The 16,377-nt window shown below is 50.1% G+C and overlaps 5 protein-coding genes across 5 annotated transcripts; 2 read left to right on the top strand and 3 right to left on the bottom strand.

The window, feature by feature from the left end:
• Window positions 1-2,061: 2,061 nt before the first annotated feature.
• Window positions 2,062-4,241, bottom strand: F5B22DRAFT_659567 (uncharacterized protein; the record flags this gene model as incomplete). The annotated part of the gene is made up of 4 exons (XM_047980211.1): window positions 2,062-2,633; window positions 2,690-3,002; window positions 3,061-3,665; window positions 3,720-4,241. 4 exons carry the CDS (start codon window positions 4,239-4,241, stop codon window positions 2,622-2,624), a joined length of 1,452 nt encoding a protein of 483 aa, XP_047834542.1. The 3' UTR covers window positions 2,062-2,621.
• A 590-nt stretch (window positions 4,242-4,831) lies between these two features.
• On the top strand, window positions 4,832-6,975 carry F5B22DRAFT_659565 (mitochondrial ribosomal protein L37-domain-containing protein; the record flags this gene model as incomplete). Its single annotated transcript, XM_047980210.1, has 4 exons — window positions 4,832-5,057; window positions 5,174-5,205; window positions 5,587-6,175; window positions 6,288-6,975. The coding sequence occupies 4 exons, from the start codon at window positions 4,832-4,834 to the stop codon at window positions 6,542-6,544; spliced, it is 1,104 nt and encodes a 367-aa protein (XP_047834541.1). The 3' UTR covers window positions 6,545-6,975.
• A 540-nt stretch (window positions 6,976-7,515) lies between these two features.
• Window positions 7,516-9,329, bottom strand: F5B22DRAFT_418956 (uncharacterized protein). Its single transcript, XM_047971624.1, has one exon. The coding sequence runs from the start codon at window positions 9,158-9,160 to the stop codon at window positions 7,574-7,576; it is 1,587 nt and encodes a 528-aa protein (XP_047834540.1). The 5' UTR covers window positions 9,161-9,329; the 3' UTR covers window positions 7,516-7,573.
• Window positions 9,330-10,229: 900 nt separating this feature from the next.
• Window positions 10,230-11,605, top strand: F5B22DRAFT_418934 (uncharacterized protein). Its single transcript, XM_047971622.1, has 2 exons — window positions 10,230-10,904; window positions 10,981-11,605. The coding sequence occupies exons 1-2, from the start codon at window positions 10,367-10,369 to the stop codon at window positions 11,244-11,246; spliced, it is 804 nt and encodes a 267-aa protein (XP_047834539.1). The 5' UTR covers window positions 10,230-10,366; the 3' UTR covers window positions 11,247-11,605.
• A 1-nt stretch (window position 11,606) lies between these two features.
• On the bottom strand, window positions 11,607-16,005 carry F5B22DRAFT_418925 (uncharacterized protein). The gene is made up of 2 exons (XM_047971621.1): window positions 15,689-16,005; window positions 11,607-15,616 (listed from the first exon to the last, which is right to left on the bottom strand). Exons 1-2 carry the CDS (start codon window positions 15,829-15,831, stop codon window positions 12,172-12,174), a joined length of 3,588 nt encoding a protein of 1,195 aa, XP_047834538.1. The 5' UTR covers window positions 15,832-16,005; the 3' UTR covers window positions 11,607-12,171.
• Window positions 16,006-16,377: the final 372 nt, after the last annotated feature.

Genomic DNA, 16,377 nt, shown 5'->3' with positions numbered 1-16,377 from the left:
TACTGTAATGTAAGGGCAGAGTAAGTAAGTAAGGGGATTCCTCGACTTGGCATAGGTAGTATCATACTGAACAACGCCCAACTTACTGATAGCGAATAACCCGGTACATGTACATTGGAAGTGTAATTGTGTAGATAGGTATCTCTATCTCACAGCCTAGTCGACCGAACCTTGAAACACGCATCATCTAAATCTACAGTACAGCAGTAGCAGGGTGGGTTCTGCTGTTAGCTAAATACAAATAGCACCATATCTGCACCATTATCTGCACCATCGAATCAGCTAGTAAATGCAGCTGACGTGCGACTAGTCGGCAGTCCAAGCCGGGTGACCCCTCCCGATGATGTCGTATGTACTAATACAGTACTAATACGGTACCTACTACGAAGTATATGTTGTCTTAGTATGGAGGTATATGAAAGGGTGCGGCCCCCTCCAGTCTTCAGCCAGACAGACAATAACCATCCCGAACATATCAGCCAATACCTTGGCATCATCGACGTTGATAAGATGCATGGTATTTGACATTGTTGGTATCTTACTATGGATATGGATATGGGGACGGTGATAGGCGATAGGTAGTTGATATTCAATGGTCTTGAGATGTCTACAGTAACACCTGGATCACTGGTTCCGAGAGTCCGAGTTGCTCTCCTGCTAGATGAGCTTGAGACAACATAAAACGGATGTTGGTAGGTACCTAATGTAAGCATGCCCAAGGTATCTATCGAAAGAAAGTCCTAATTCTTACCGTTCGCTCACTCGATAATAAATCCGCATCAAGATCCCAAGGTGAAATCGCCTCATGTGTACGAACAAGTTGACGACAATGGCACCATGTTCGACTGACCATGACGACAAGGGACCATCAGCCGATCAACGCCTTGGGCAATTGTCTGATCTGATATACCCAGTCATGATTGTCAAGTTGCTACTACCTACCTCTCTCTAGCCTGCTCATAGAGTCCTATATTCTGTTTCTTCAAGGCCTTTGTTTGTTGAGGCTATCCGACCCCGGTGAAATATTGGCCGCGCCTTGCCGGGCCATTAATTGCATACACGCTACCACCACTCCCCAAAATAGCAGTTTCCTAAAAGATCTCTAATAAGTCCAATGTTAGAATCACAACGCACCCTCTTTTATAACAGAATTTCCTCTCTATAGTTTTCTACCTTTATTATATAACCATATATTTTAAATGAACCAAACATGTATTGTAGCTGGAGTGTTATATATAAGTCAAGGCTTACATAACGGCACCATCTATATCTTTATTGCTAGATTGAGAACGAAGGAATATTTCAAAGTACTACCTAGTGGTGGATATGGTGGGCGTGGCTATATCACCCCTCACAATTGAGGGCTAAATCTTCTACAATCATACCTACTTGAAAAAACAAGAACACATACTTCGTACATACCTACAGTATCTCCATCACTGCTCAACGCACCAACGCAACACATCACAATATTTAAAGAATCCGCGCTAGAACCCCATCATTAGAGCTTAAAGTGGATACGATACAAAAACATGTATCTCTCTTCTCCTGGGCATTGGTATTCAACTTCATCTGAAACAGAACAACTTGTTTGTTGGGCTGAAATCCGAGTTCCGTTCCGAGAGGGCGAATGCATATGGTAGGTAGTGACCTGCACAACGTAAAACGCGCTAAATCTACTTAAATAAGTTACGTTCTCTCCGGTGTACAATCTATAGCCTCTCTCTACATAGTAATAGTAATACAAGCCGTAGCACACCGTAAATACCATCTCTCGAACTCCTGCATTTCGAAAGCCGTGGGACACATTCATGCGTAACTCAAGAGATAATATAATGACACTGAACCCGACTCGCATAGAACCCACAGTATTATACACCTAGAGATCAAACGGAACAATGCCAGTGGCATTCCAATAAGAGTCGATTAACTTAGAGAATCCCTTTGGACAATGTCATGTGCAAAAGCATATTAACGTATTAACTTTTTTACGCTAGGCAGAAATACTAGACGATTCGCTATCTAAGGTGATGGCAACACCAATGCCACTACACAAGGTGGGGGTATACTCACCGGCGACAGATATCAAATGTCCAGCTCCCAGATACCGGTATACCAAGCGAATGGTACGAAGGGCACATAGAGACAGACCAACGCATGTACTTTTGGGTGTTCACGAATCCGCGAACAGATGAAAACCACAGTAAAGCCCTCGAAACGCCGTCATAAGCCCTCATAGTTGTGGAAGTGTGGTCCACATCAAGATGCCCACAGGGAGAACACAAGAAGTTTCCTACCACCCTCGCTCACTAGAAGCCCTCGGTGCCCACAGAGGAAAAGCCGATCATAACAGATACAATCAGTTGCGTGCTAGCAACAAGTCAAAGTGCGGAATGAATCCCAGACATTCACACTTTCATCATGCCCTCAGCCCTCAGAACCCACATAGGAGTTTCCCCCAGATCAAGCCCACAGGTAAATCACAGCTTCATATCGAAGCTTAGCCCTCAAAGCCCACAACCCCCATTGGAGGAAATAGTTTTTGTAAAGCCGACAACCCACAAAGCCAACCAGTGTGTTTGAAGAGCCCTCAGAACGTAACATGTGCGGCTGTGTCCACCTTAGAAGGTGATCTGTAACAGTTGAGTCAGTCATTGATAGTATGTAGATGAGATGAAGATCTCCTTACCTTCTTGCCCTCAAAAGACTTTCCACCGCGACCTCCGCCAAAGCCACCCCGACCACCACCTCGGCCACCTCCACGACCTCCAAAGCCGCCACGGCCACCACCTCGGCCACCGAAGCCTCCGCGACCACCACCACGGCCGCCACCGAAACCACCACCCTCACGAGGAGGTCGCTGACCAGCAAAGTCCAAGCGGACAGCGCGGGATCCACGACCTTCGCCGATGTAAGCACCATTCTTAGCGTTGAAGACAGTCTTGGCATCGTCAATAGAGTGGAAGGTTACGTAGCCGAAGCCCTTGGGGTTACCAGAGTCACTAGATAAGAGTTAGCATGCACAGTACTATGGGTCGTAGTGATCTAATAGTAACATACGGATCCTTGGGAAGACGGATGCTCTTCACTTCGCAGGTGTCCCCGAAGAAGGCACCAACAGTCTCCTCGTCAACCTCGAAAGGCAGGTTGCCCACAAAGAGGGTGTCGCTCTCAGGGCTGACAGAGTCGCCAAACTGCTTGGCACGGTCATTTGCGCGGGCGTTCGGGGTGTCCTCACCGGCAGGGCGAGGTTTTGAGGGGTCAAGGTTGAGTGCGCGACCCTCCAGTTCGAAGCCTTGCATCTTCTCGAAGGCAGCCTTGGCAGCTTCGTGAGACTCGAAGTCGACGTATCCAAAACCACGGGAGCGTTGCATGGCCTTATCGGTGACGACTCTGGCGCCAGACAAGCCCTCGCAGTCTTTGAATGTCTCGTATAGGATGTCATCAGTGACGCCCCAGCCTAGGTTGCCGGCGAACAGAGTGGTATACTCGTCTGATGATGACTCCTCGGTCTTGGTCTTCTTGAATGGTGTAGACATTTCGTCCTCAGCCTTGCGCTTCTTGGGTGCTTCTACCTTTTCCTCGGTCTCTTCAGAGTCGTCTTCTGAATCGTCGGAGTCGTCAGAGTCCTCTTCGTCTTCATCCGAGTCGCTCGAGTCAGATGACTACATATTAGTTAGTTACTATTCAGCGCTTTATGGGAGTTGAATTAAACCTACTTCAGCTTCTACCTTGGCACCACCCTTGGTCTTCTTAGCATCAGCTTTCTCTTCCTCCTCAGATTCAGAAGAGTCGGAGGAGTCAGAGGATTCGGACTCAGACTCAGGCTCGGCCTTCTTCTTGGCCTTACCGTTGGTCACAGGCTTGGCGGCGGCTTTAGTCTTCTTGGGATCAACCTTCTTCTCTTCCTCAGAGTCAGATGAGTCGGATGAATCAGAACCAGATTCGGAGTCAGAGCCAGAATCAGCAGCGTTAGGTGCAGCGTCAGACTCTTCCTCAGAGTCGTCGCTGCTGGCGTCGGACTCGGACTCAGACTCAGACTCGGAAGAGGACTCGACCTTCTTCTTCTTCTTGAGGTCCTTGGCCTTGCCGTTGGTAGCCTTGACAGCGACTTCCTTAGCGATCTTCTTGGACTTGGCCTTTGGGCTATCAGCGGCCTTGGTGATGCCAGCCTTCTTGACGGCAGTGAGGGGGTCGGCGGCCTTTGCGGCCTTGCCGTTTGCTTGCTTGACCTTGCCCATTTTCACAAGTATTTGATTTAGAAAGGGAAGTAGAAGGGATTGGGATATGGGGGGGATGGAAAATTAAGTGGAAGGAAGAATGGAGGATGGTTGGTGTACCGGAAGCTTGTCTGTATTTATGCAGCAAGGCACGCAGCACCGCGCATACTTTGGTTGAGCTGCCCGAAAATTTCTTGGACCCTTGCCAAAAACCTCGTTTTGCCAGTGCGCTAAGTGGAGCTTATCGTAGGCGGTGAGAGCTTAGGTGGGCGTCTAGAGCATGTTGATAAGGTTTGCCTCTGGTTTGCTAAGGCTCTGCTAAGGCAAGCGCGTAGAAGCAGAGACTCGTCCCCGCCATCTCCCCCCAAGTGGGTCTACTTTCCCATGTACCTAAGTATCTTCACGTGACTCGCCTTCCAGTCCTTTGCCGGCCCGTGCCAATTGAGCAATTGCATCAAGCTAGCTAGCTCTCCCGACTTGCCGTATCACGCCCATTGATGTTCACCAGGTGCTTGGTGTAGTCCAGCGCAACGACAGCTCTATACCAACACGTCACCATTCCTAGAGCTCCCTTACGATAAAATATTGATCGATCAGCGTCTCAAAAAGCCATGCCGACCCCCGAATCAGCTGCCTTCTTGGCCAAGAAGCCGACTGTCCCTCCCAGCTTCGAAGGCGTCGACTTCGATGACAACAAGAGGCTCAAACAGGCGCAAGATGCCGTTATCCGCGAACAATGGGTGCAGGTCATGATGGGACGTATAGTCCGCGAGGAGCTCAGCAAATGCTATTACCGCGAGGGCGTCAACCACCTAGAGAAATGCGGTCACTTACGAGGTTAGTCAGGTTCTGGCAATTCTCGCTCGGTCGAATATGCAAATATGCACGAGAAAGAAGCTCTGCTTTATCATATCCGTCGGCGGGCTGGATACATGGGCTAATGAATTGGACAGAGAAATACCTCCAGATGCTCAAGGATCACAAGGTACGGGGCTTCCTATTCGAGCAACAGAACTATCTCGAGGGGAAGAAATAGAAAGAAAGGGAAATTTTAGCTACGACAACATATATCATTTTTGGGTCTTCAATAGTAGTGAAAAACTAAACCCAAGGGAGAGATGTGAGGGAAACAAGTTATGAGTGATATCCCGGCTGTGCGGTGACGGCACTTCGAGACGATCAATCATCAGACTTGTAATTGTACATAAAACAATACCAATGAGAATGGAGCCGCTTCAATCATGAACATATCATCAATTGATATATCAGTAATTGCAGCTGATAGCTGTTGTGCTGCAATGTACATAGGCATTTTATCGCATATATTTAGTAGGTACGTCGGTTCAAGACGTGATCCACTCCGTAGAGCCGCAACCGCAAGCCCGTCGGCGAATCCGCCCTCAAAGCTCCGACCACCCATACAAAATTTCTGGAGCTTCAACTAGCCCCGGACCAGAACCACTCCAAAGTGTCGAAGCGCCGGATTGGAACCCTTCAATTGCGCCAACAGCTCCGCGCAAGCAATTTAAATAAATTCCTTGCACAAGGACGTTTACGCACAATGATCTGCCGGCGTTGTCTACAGCGCGCCTCAGCGCTAAGCGCCCGCACGGCTCGAGCCCCAAGCTCAACCCCCATCAGCTGGAATCTCCCGATACGCACGAGACCGATCTCAAGCACACCGACAAGGCGAGATGCAGCAGCCGCGGCGCCGACGACGACGACAGACACACCACCTCTAAGCACACCTCTAGCCGACAGCGAAGGCGGCGCAGCAGCAGAAAGCCTGTCCTCATGCCCCGAAGGCACAGTGCTAACAGGGCTCAACTACTTCAAGAACAAGACGGACCCCGTCGCGCTCGCAGACTCCGCGTATCCAGAGTGGCTGTGGAAATGTCTAGACGTGCAGAAGAAGGCCGATGAAGGAGAAGCAGACGATGCCGGAGACGAATTCTGTAAGCTAATTCTTCATCCTTCTCCAAATATACATACACCCCCCTCCCCCTTCCTTCAACATCACAACCCAGCAACCAAAGTCCCTCAACTAACCATACATCCCAAATATAGCCAAATCCAAGAAACAGCGCCGTATAGCCGCGAAGCGTCAGCGCATTCTAGAGATGAAGCTCCTAGCATCCGGCGACATCGAGGCCCTGGCGCCCAAGATCCCGCTGCAAGCCCAGAGCATCAATCTCCCCGCGAACGAGGCCGGGACGATCTCGGGCGCCGTGTCGGCCGTCGACGCGCGCGAGGAGCTGCGCCGCGCCATGCGTCGCGAGCGCAAGGCCAAGATCAAGGAGAGCAATTACCTCAAGTCTATGTAATGAGATACGCATTACAATGTCTTCAGCGATATATGGTGGGCTTTTTTTTAATTCCTTCTCTTTGTCAAGGATGAGGCTTGGTAGATTGAGGGAGAAGAAGAAGTCCTATCGAGGGAGAGAGTGGGTAGACAGGAACGGATGATCAATCTATCAGAGCCTTCTGCTTAGAAGCGGAAATCAAGAAACGGCATGAAACCAGCATTGTCCAGCGATAGACGAAGCAGCGATTCTATTTATCCAGAAACTTGCTAAGCTAAGCTAACCCCATGTATATATCGCATATACGAGTCCTTGAAAGAAAGCCGATTCAAGAGGGCATGCATATGGCGTGAATAAATCATACCACGCCGTCAACCTTCCCACCTTCAAGCAAGCTGTCATAACAGAGCTGTACAATAGAAAAATGTATACATATCAGCTTCGATTCATTCACATTTAATTGAGAACCTAGTGACTGATACAAATTATCATTCGGCGAACTAGCAAAATGGCTAGTTAAAGAGAAATACAAAAATTGATTTAAACAGAGTGGGTATCATATAGTTCTTTCCTTTTGCCTCTCTATCCTTTGCCTTTCTTTCCCTCGCTTTGAATTTCGCTTCTTATCCATGTGATAAGAAATATCATTAAAATCATGTTAGTTACGTAAACAAAAAAACAAAATCTACCCGTCAAGACCCTTACTCCCCCAAATCGCTGGTGGCGTCGTTACCACAAATGCATTTATGCGGATTGCTACTCCGAGAAAAGACTGTCTATATCTTTATCCAGTGTTGCAGAGGTATCCGGAGTCTCTTCCTGAGCGTTCCCTTCACTCATGGTGCTGGAGGAAAAGTATGTATTATCGATTGGGATTGTCTTGTTTGCAATGCTGTTATTTGCTTGTTGCTCGTGTGACATCCCACGCGCAATGACCTTCTCCGGATCCGATATATGACGTTCGTACAGCAATCTCAAGTCGCTGCCCGCAGGTATCCCCCTAAGATTCTCTAACGCTTCAGTACGCTTCTGCTCGGCCACGAAGATCTCCTAGTCCTCTTCTGTTAAACCAAGAGCGGCTTTCTTGACGCTAATCTCCTTCTTGGTGCTCTCAATACTTGAAGTGAGACGTTTGATGATGAGCGGCATTGCTGTAGTCTTGAGTTTCTCCTCAAGCTCCTCTAGTTGCTTCTGGAGCTCGTGAAGCTGACTGAGCTGTTGCTTGCGTTCTCGGTCGTGGCCGCCCTCGTCGTCATCCTCGTCATCATCATCGTCTTCATCAGAAACATCTTCTTCCTCCTCTTCATCTTCTTCAGAGACCTGTTCTTCTTGCAGAGGCATAGGTGTAGTTGCACCATTAGTCATAGGTGTAGGCGCCTCTAGTTGTGTCGCAGGTGTAGCACCACCAAGCTCTTCGTCGTCGGCCAAAAATTCTCTTAATAGATCTTCTTCTTCCAATTCCGCTTCGGCATCCATTTCCATATCTTGTTGCGTCTGATCGCCAAAATAATCGTCCACCTCAAGTTCGCCTTCAGCATCCTCCTCATCATCAGTAGGGTAACCATCCTCGTCCATGATTAAATCCGTTCGAACTTCCTCTGCCGCCGCATCGTCTTCTAGGAGTTTGGCCACTAGGTTTTGTGTACGCTCCCACTGTTTCTCCGACAACGTCTTCCTGAATCGCCGGTTTGGCGCATCATGCATGGGAGGTGTGATGCCATGGGGCCACTTGAGTTCGTTCTTCATTACCATAGGTGGCAACTGGCTTGTTCTAGCTTCCAGCTCGCTGCTAACCACGGCAAAACACAGTAACATCTCGGTTACATCTGAGTTCTTCATCATGCTTCGGCGATCCCAAGTCTTCATAGCCTCAGTAATTGTTGGGAGCTGGACTAAGACAGCTGCATAGTTGATGCCGTTGATGGTCACCATCGCTCGACGTTCTCTGCTGTCAACAAATTGCACAGAAAAATCTGCACCGCCGTTGGCTTTTGGTTGGCCGATTGTACCATCAGTCAATGCCTTTTTCAGATACTGCGCAGGTTCACCATCCATAACCCGGAGTATGAAGTTACTCTCGCGCTGGGGATCCTGTTCGCGATCACTAGCCTCGGAGTCATACGCGTCACCGGGCCTGTGGGTAATGGGCTCTCCTTTGGGTTTAAATCTGATTGCGTTGATAGGTGTACTGACTGAATGGGGGGTAGCGGGAGAGGGTTTTATTTTATGTGTGGTTTTATGGGTGAGTTTGATAGTCTTGCTTGGGCGGGATTCAGCCCGGGAGACCGAAAGCGGCGTATCTTCGTCACTATCGTAGCCGCGTTTCTTGGAATCTGCGAGTTTTGCCGTTGGTTTGGAGGTGCGCCCAGCCTTTGTCTTCATAGCACTAGGAGTCTGGGAGGCGATGGTCGGCGCCGGTGTACCCGGTTGGCTATTGATCTTGATCTTGATCTTCTTCTCTGTAGAAGGCGTAGGGAGTAGATCGCCGCTGAAAGACGATTGCCTCGAGCTTGTGTTAAGCTTCAGAATCGGCCGTGGATTTTCAGTCGCAGGAGTTGCGGCGATGGTGGACGGAGGAGGCATGTCCTGCTGGCTCGTATTGAGCTTCAAGGAGGGTTTGGCGTTGATGGAAGTCATGGCGAAGTCTTTCGAGACAAGGTATTTAGGCGCAACCAGATGAGGCGAAGCAACGATATGTAGGGTCGTAGTTAGTTGCGGAAAAGCGAGCAAAAGAGTCGTCGACGCGCGGGCAGGGTAGCAGCGGTCGGAGATGGTCTAGTTGAGATGTGTTCATGGGAAGATTGATGGACACAGAGCTAAACTGAAGGGATCGCAGAAACGCTAATCAGAAGCCCACAGATGACGACCAGGAGATCGGATAGAGTTCAGTACTCGTCAGCAATGTAGGCAGGTATTCAACATGTATATAAGAGACGTGGTTGGGCCGCACGTCTTGACCTTTTCAAAAAAGACTGATCAAGACAGCGAGTTGTCTATATTATTGTCTAAATTACGCTGAAAGAGCTTGAGAGTCGCAGCCATAGAACATTGATTCAGGTTCGCGCCTGCCTCGACATCCCGACACCCCGGGACTGTACTTCGTGCCATGTACAAAGAGCGCTCGGTGGGGGAAAGCTGAGAGACACCTCGGTATGACCTAGTGAAGTACCTGCCCTAAGCAGATATTAGGCACGATACATGCAAGCTGCATTAGCCTCGTACCTTTCACTATATACCTGTACATGTCCGCCTGGCCTTGCGCATCAACACGTCCGTCCAGACCATTATCTTTTTAAATTGAAGAAATACATAAGCAGGACGAAATTCCGCATACATTACCTAGAAACCCTCCCCGTCACTGCAGCAGATCTGTGACCGCCCACGGATCAAGACATAAGGATGTCATGGTACTCCGTACTACCACGCAATTTAAGTGTAGTCAAGTACCCAAGTCGAAGCGGGCCCCACAAATACCGCGTAGTGGGACTTTTGCTGCCTGTGTCTTAGGCTGGTGCAAGTACTACTTCCAGGCATGTACCAAGAAGTACATGGCCGAGGTACTTACCTAGCGGTGCAGACCTTAGCTGGCTGCAGCTTCATTTACACAACAATTCAAGGGTTGTTTGCGAAGCTACACAGCCGTGAGATCTCAAACCCTCCCAGTTCAACATGCAAATATTTCCCACTCACTGATCTTTTCTCTTCAAACTTTCCATTGCGAATCCAAATGGGCGCACACCTGGCGCATTAACCACCAATTCAACCCTACCATCACCAACGCATCTCAGCTTCAGTGCGTAGAGCTCCCTCCCTAAGAGGGGGAGCAAACCAACCACAGTCGCCATGGCTTCGTACAACGGCCACCGATTATACACGCCCTCCGAGATTCACCTCGCCCTCTTACGTCCGGCCATCCTCCAGATTCTACGCGCGCAAGGCTACTACGCGTCGACATCCAGCACAATCGACTGTCTCACCGAGCTAGCAGGGCAATACCTCTACGAGATCTCCAAGCGGACGGCCGAACACGCCACCATGAACAACTATCTCGGACCACCAGGCACACCCGACGTGGTCGACGTGCGCCTTGCGCTCGAAGAATGCGGTGCGCTCAGTCCCGGCGTGAGCCCAGCACCACCAGCCAAGCGCCGACATCTCAGCCCAGGCGACGCAGCGGACGGCGACGAGACGTATGACGACGACGAAGAAGGAGAAGAAGACACAGCCGGCGTCGAAGAATTCATACGCTGGGCCATAGGCCGCAAAAACATGCGCATACGGAAGATTGCAGGCGTAGTGGTACCCCCGGGCGCCGCTATAGTAGGCGCAGAGGGTGAAGATGGCACAGAGGTAGAAGAGAGACCATCCGATTATCTCGATGGTAAGTTTCGCTCTCCAAGCATTATCAATCAATCAAGAGTCCACGTTTCTAACTAACAATTTCCTCGAACGAACAGCGCTGAAAAGAAAACACAACAAAACGGACCAGGACTCCAAGTACGCCGGGACCATCCTCGGCCGCAGCATCGACCACGGCGAAGTCCTAGTAGAAGGCGGGCCAGACACCAGCCTCGCGGCATGGGCGGCGCGGATGCGCGAGGCATCGTTACGACCGCCCGACCCGCAGCATCCCACAGGAGACGAGGGCGACTCTCCCCGACCACCTAGTTCCGGACTCAGCTCGTTAGGCGACGAGGAGATGGAGATGATGGACTTTGACTAACAGGAGGAGAATCATCCCTGAAAAGAAAAACAAAAGAAATCCAAACAAGAAAGAGTTATGGCTGGCTCTTATTTCGTGATACCCCCTTCCCTTCCTCCCTCTCAAATACTAATACAACTACTCACTATCCACCATCCCCCAGTCACGAGAAGGAGAGGGAACAAAGCAAACAAGCTGCATAGCCTGGCGTTAGTTAGTACGTTTCAAGGGATTTTGCATTAAAGGGGTTTGCCCAAGCAATGTCGACTATGGCGTTAGAGTTAGGGACATGAGGAAAACAAACTAATCGAGCGTGGTGGATATCTGAGAATGAATGCTCTTCCCAGTCTGAATAATAATTATTCTTCAACCCATCTCATCTCACCTCATCTCATATTTTACATCGTTGCCAAAACCTACGATTGACAGAAATCACACTGTAAAACCGCCAAGCGAATAAGTCAAGTTTACAAATGTCTTTGTTTATCTCTTATCTGTGGCTTCCCAGACGTAGGTAGGTAGGTAAGATGATAGATCCCTCTCCCTCCGTCCCATAGGGGAACACGTCTATCTAGATAGCGAGCGACTCTGCATCCCATCCCGTTCCATTCCGCCAGTACCTAACCCCAGTTATCCAAGTGAAATCCCACTATTTCATACAAGGACAATATATCACAGTCGAACAAAAATCATAGTCCGCTTCCAGACACATTTTTTTTCCTGTCCGACCCCTCGGCGGATCTGTCTTTGCCTCCGAAATAATGATAATGATGATAATAACGCAGCAGTTTTGGGTATATCGCCGATTTCAACAAAAAAACGATTGCATAATGCCAGGTAGGTACCTACTTCAAAACTTTCATGACACGAAAATGTAACCGTCCGCTTTGGTGTAAGAGAAATTTGATATCCAATGTATCGCAAACATGTCTCGGCTAGCCGTTCATCACATGATTGCACATTTCTTGTCTTTGGCATGGGCTGGCGGAGCATCTGATGGGAGTGGGACATCCGTCCAACCCCCCGCAGCTGCCGCCGCGTCTTGTTGGGTTGCTTTTTTCTTTTTCTTGCGTCCTGTCCAACCCCTCTCTCTTGCATCTTGAAGGTTCTTCAGAGCACCACGTCGAGCCCGGCTTGGGCGGCGGCTCACACTAGCATGGCGACGTGCAATAAATTGAGGGGAGGGGGCAGGTGGTGCAACAAATGTCTCCGGGTTGGCTCTAGGCCTGCTACCGGTGATGGTTTCCAATCGCTCGACTGTGGGTTGACTCAGAGGATGTCCGGGAGTTGGTCGTGGATGGCGAGCGACAGGAGCATGAAGCACTGGGCTATAAGAGTTGCCAGCGATGCTTGGCTGAGACACGTCAAAAGCCCCAGCTACGCCGGTTGGTGTGCTGATGATGAGTGGCTGATCGGGAGGAGATGGCGGTCGTCTATGTAAGAGGCTAAATCGTCGAGAGGTGTTACTGTGCTCGCTATGTCCACTAGCAGTCGTCCGTGGAGGTAATGTGCTGCCTGACGCGGAGCGGGGTGCCCCAGTATCGCCCCTTCTATTGTATTGATTAATGACTTGCTCTGGTCCCGGCTCTATCGGTAGCGATGCAGCTATTAATTGTTCATTGTTGAGGTTCGTGGGTGGAGCGGAGCGCGGGTAGCCAGCCAGCATAGACCCTGGAGTATTTGATGAAACACCAGGTGCCCTTGGCCAGGTTGACGCGTTCAGTAACCGACCAACAAGGGGAGGTTCGATTAGGCCGTTGCCTCCATCTCGTGGTAGGGGGGCACCAGTGGGCGTCAAAGGTATACTCGGAACAGGCGGATTGGGCAAAACCGATCCCGAGCTGATACCTTCAGAGGGTTGAGATCCGGACGAAGTTGGAGTGTATCCTGTCGAAAATGAGTGGGCTCCGACAGAAGGTGGCTCACGTTCCGGAGTTACTGTTAACATCTGCTGCGTTCGCAAAACGGAGTCTTGGGGGGAAGGTGTTCCAATAGGAGAAGCACCGTATATGTCGCCAGCATCGACAGCTTCATATCGTGGTTCACTAGTTTGAACAAAGACGCTCGAGCGTGTACCAATCTCACCCTCTATCCTGGAAGTCCTACCATTCATAGTGGGCTGTTGTAAATTACTACCTCCTGGGACCTGTCTCGATCTTTCTTTCAGGAGAGAAGATGTGCGAAGGCGTGGTAGTTCAGGGCGACTATTCGTAGACGTTCCACTGACTACTGGACGTCGGGGGCCCGGCAGGACATCGGGCAATGGCGGTACTGGTGGTATGTCGTCAGAGTTGGAAGGATTTCGAGTCGTAAGTCCAATTCCTGGTATGGGGGGGTGGCGGAGGAAAGAAGGCAGATCCACTACAGGGTCTTCTTTAGAGTATGGGGGAGGTGGTGGCACCCAGTTATCAGCATCACTTTCATGAGGATGCTCGGCTCGACCATCTGCTCGTCTATATTCGACACGACCAGCTGCTGGCGGAGGTGGGTTTCGCTGGCGATTGACAGCGGCAGCCGTCGCTGCCCTACGCAGAGTCGTACCTGACCGAGGGCTCGCATGTGTATATGGGGCATCGAGTGCTTCTTGAGCTTCTTCCAACGATACATCATCTAGAGCATCTGGAACAGGTGGAGACCGGTCCCGAGCTGTTGCCATACGTCTGGGAATTAATGGGTCTTCCATATCTTCCTCGGCAGCTTGTGGCCGAAGTAAAGCTTCAGCTTGGCGATTGATAGTGGTTGTGGCGCGTATTACACCACTTCGATTTCCTCTCCGCTGGGCTACAGTCCTCCTTCGGACTATAGCAACTTCCGTGTCTATATCTCGATGCTCCTCTTCAAGGGTTTCGGGCTCCATGGTACCCACTTCGATGGTCACTTCTTCCTCTTCACCATTCTCCAGACCATAGTCGAAATCGAGAATGGTTATCCTGCCACCATCAACGAAATCAATACCTTCCTCTTCATTGATCAGCCTATCAGGTACGATTCCTTTAGATGCAATGATCAAACGTTCTTGAACCGACGTTTCCCCAAAGCCAGAGACCCATTTGACATTACTCACACCACCTGACTCGGCTATCTTGTGTCCCTTAACAAATGTATTGCGCAACTTGTCACAGAGGATCTGCCATTGCGGAACGCGGTAACCAGTATTTTCTTGCGTTCGCGAAGGGGAACGAACGGAATGCCCACTACTTCGACGGTGGAGATTAGGTAGAGGCGTCGAGTCCACGGGATGGTGAGCGTCTGGCATAGCTTCTAAATCCTCGGGCACACCGTATAACCAAATGTGCTTACCCTGAAATCCAGCAGACACCAGCTCTCCATGGTAGTTGGCAGCGGGCAATGTACAGGGTAATAGTGGCCCTGGTGAAGTGGCTGTAGGAACGGGCCCTGTAAAATAAGTAGTACCATTACGAAGATCGTCTATTCGCACGGCGCGAAATGTCTCGAAGCTCCTGTCATAAGTGAATGTCCATGTTGCCTCCATTGAACTTGACTCCTGTAAGAGTACAGCATGGCTACAGTCCCGGCTCGTATTTGGAAACAGGATAGAGGTTGTCCAGAGGGCACTGATGTCGTCAGTTGCCATCTGGCTACCAGGATCATAGTATGGCGCCGTCAGTATAACGGTATTTGGTGTAGTAGAAGTCGCCGTAGTGCCCAAAAGTTGTGTGCCGTCCAGTGAAAAAGACAAGGCATCTACACCGTCGCATTTGACAGCTCTACGTTCAGTCGGAAGAGCGCCAGGGTTGAGAGAGGAGACCTCAATGCCCCCCTCGTACGCAGCGGCCAAAACCCGACCGCAAGGAGATAGTGTCATCGCCCGAGGTGTGTTGTCGAGAATAAGAGATTGCTTCCTACGGGGAGGAGATTGGTTCAAGTCATAGAGATCAACTTGCATATCAGTCGACAACACGGCTAGAAAGCTACCATCATCTACAATGCATGTTGAGACCGGTCGCCGTAGGATTTTGAGCTCGCGTTTCACAGCCAGGCTAGGACCCCTAACATCTAAAACATAAATTCGAGACGAGTTGTAGGCAAGGAGATGATGGCCACGAGGCGAGGGGCTGAATTGCATGCCTTCGCCACCGGGTGCAGACGATGAGCTGATCGAATTGGAAATCAACTTGACGGTGGTTTTCTTGGGTCGCAAATAGGCTTGAAAGAGGTTTCGTTTCACTTCGCGAGCAAAAGTCCGGCGGAAGTTTGGCAAGTTATCATCAACGATTGATTTGGCAGGTATAGCAGGGTGGCTCGCAGCGAACGACTGACATCGTGCGAGTTGGTGTGCGTAGAGGTGAGCTTGCTGGGAGATACGCCTCCATTTTGAATTGAGAAGAACGAGCGAAGCGAATGAATCGGGGTCGGTCAGTTGCAATATTCTAGAAAAGTTGTCAGATTTAACGATGAACTAGACAAAATCAAAAAAGAAAAGAGCGAAGCGATAGGCATACTGTTCTATGATCTCGTCCGGAAGGGTCTCAAAAGCGGAAGGAGAGGGTTGGCTAGGGGGCAGCGGATGTTTCTCATCCAACGGAGCAGAAACTGCTGATAGTGACAACGGCGTCGGTAGAGATGGAGAGTCGGGAGATGCCATCGCGACGCGCTCGCGAGGGTAATCACCACCGGTTGAAGCTGACAACTAAGGGCTGGCAACCAAAAAAAGCCCCGATTCTACTAAGGCGGCAGGATTGTCGGATTGCCAAGATGCAGCGCGCTTCAAGCCATCGTCATAAGGATCGAACTAGGTACGTTTGCCGTCTCGGTCGAATATTGGATTGAATATTGGATTGAAGCCCGGTAGTGGTGGCATAGGCGGGCTGCGGGCTACGGGCAACATTCAAGCAAAGGTCGACATTATTTTCTCTGTTCTGACTTGGTATGAGCTGACACGACACACACACACACACACACTCTCTCTCTCTCTCTCTATCGACGGTTGGCGGATGAATACCTACTTAGTCGGTAGGGTCAAAGAGGGAGGTGGCAGTACAAAGACTAAGGCGGAATCTGGGCGGAATAAGAGACGTAACGGTTGCCTTGGCGTGCATTCGTTGCGATTAGGCACGTCTGCCCCCCCGGTACCTGCCGCCATGCAACCCGGGACTACCTACTCGCCTACCTACAGTAAGTACAGTACAGT

This window comes from Xylaria bambusicola, assembly GCF_022495145.1.
Source record: "Xylaria bambusicola strain CBS 139988 unplaced genomic scaffold F5B22scaffold_5, whole genome shotgun sequence".
Lineage (NCBI taxonomy): Eukaryota > Fungi > Ascomycota > Sordariomycetes > Xylariales > Xylariaceae > Xylaria > Xylaria bambusicola.
The sequence above is the reverse complement of the archived record's forward strand: the minus strand, read 5'-3'. Positions and strand labels throughout refer to the sequence as shown.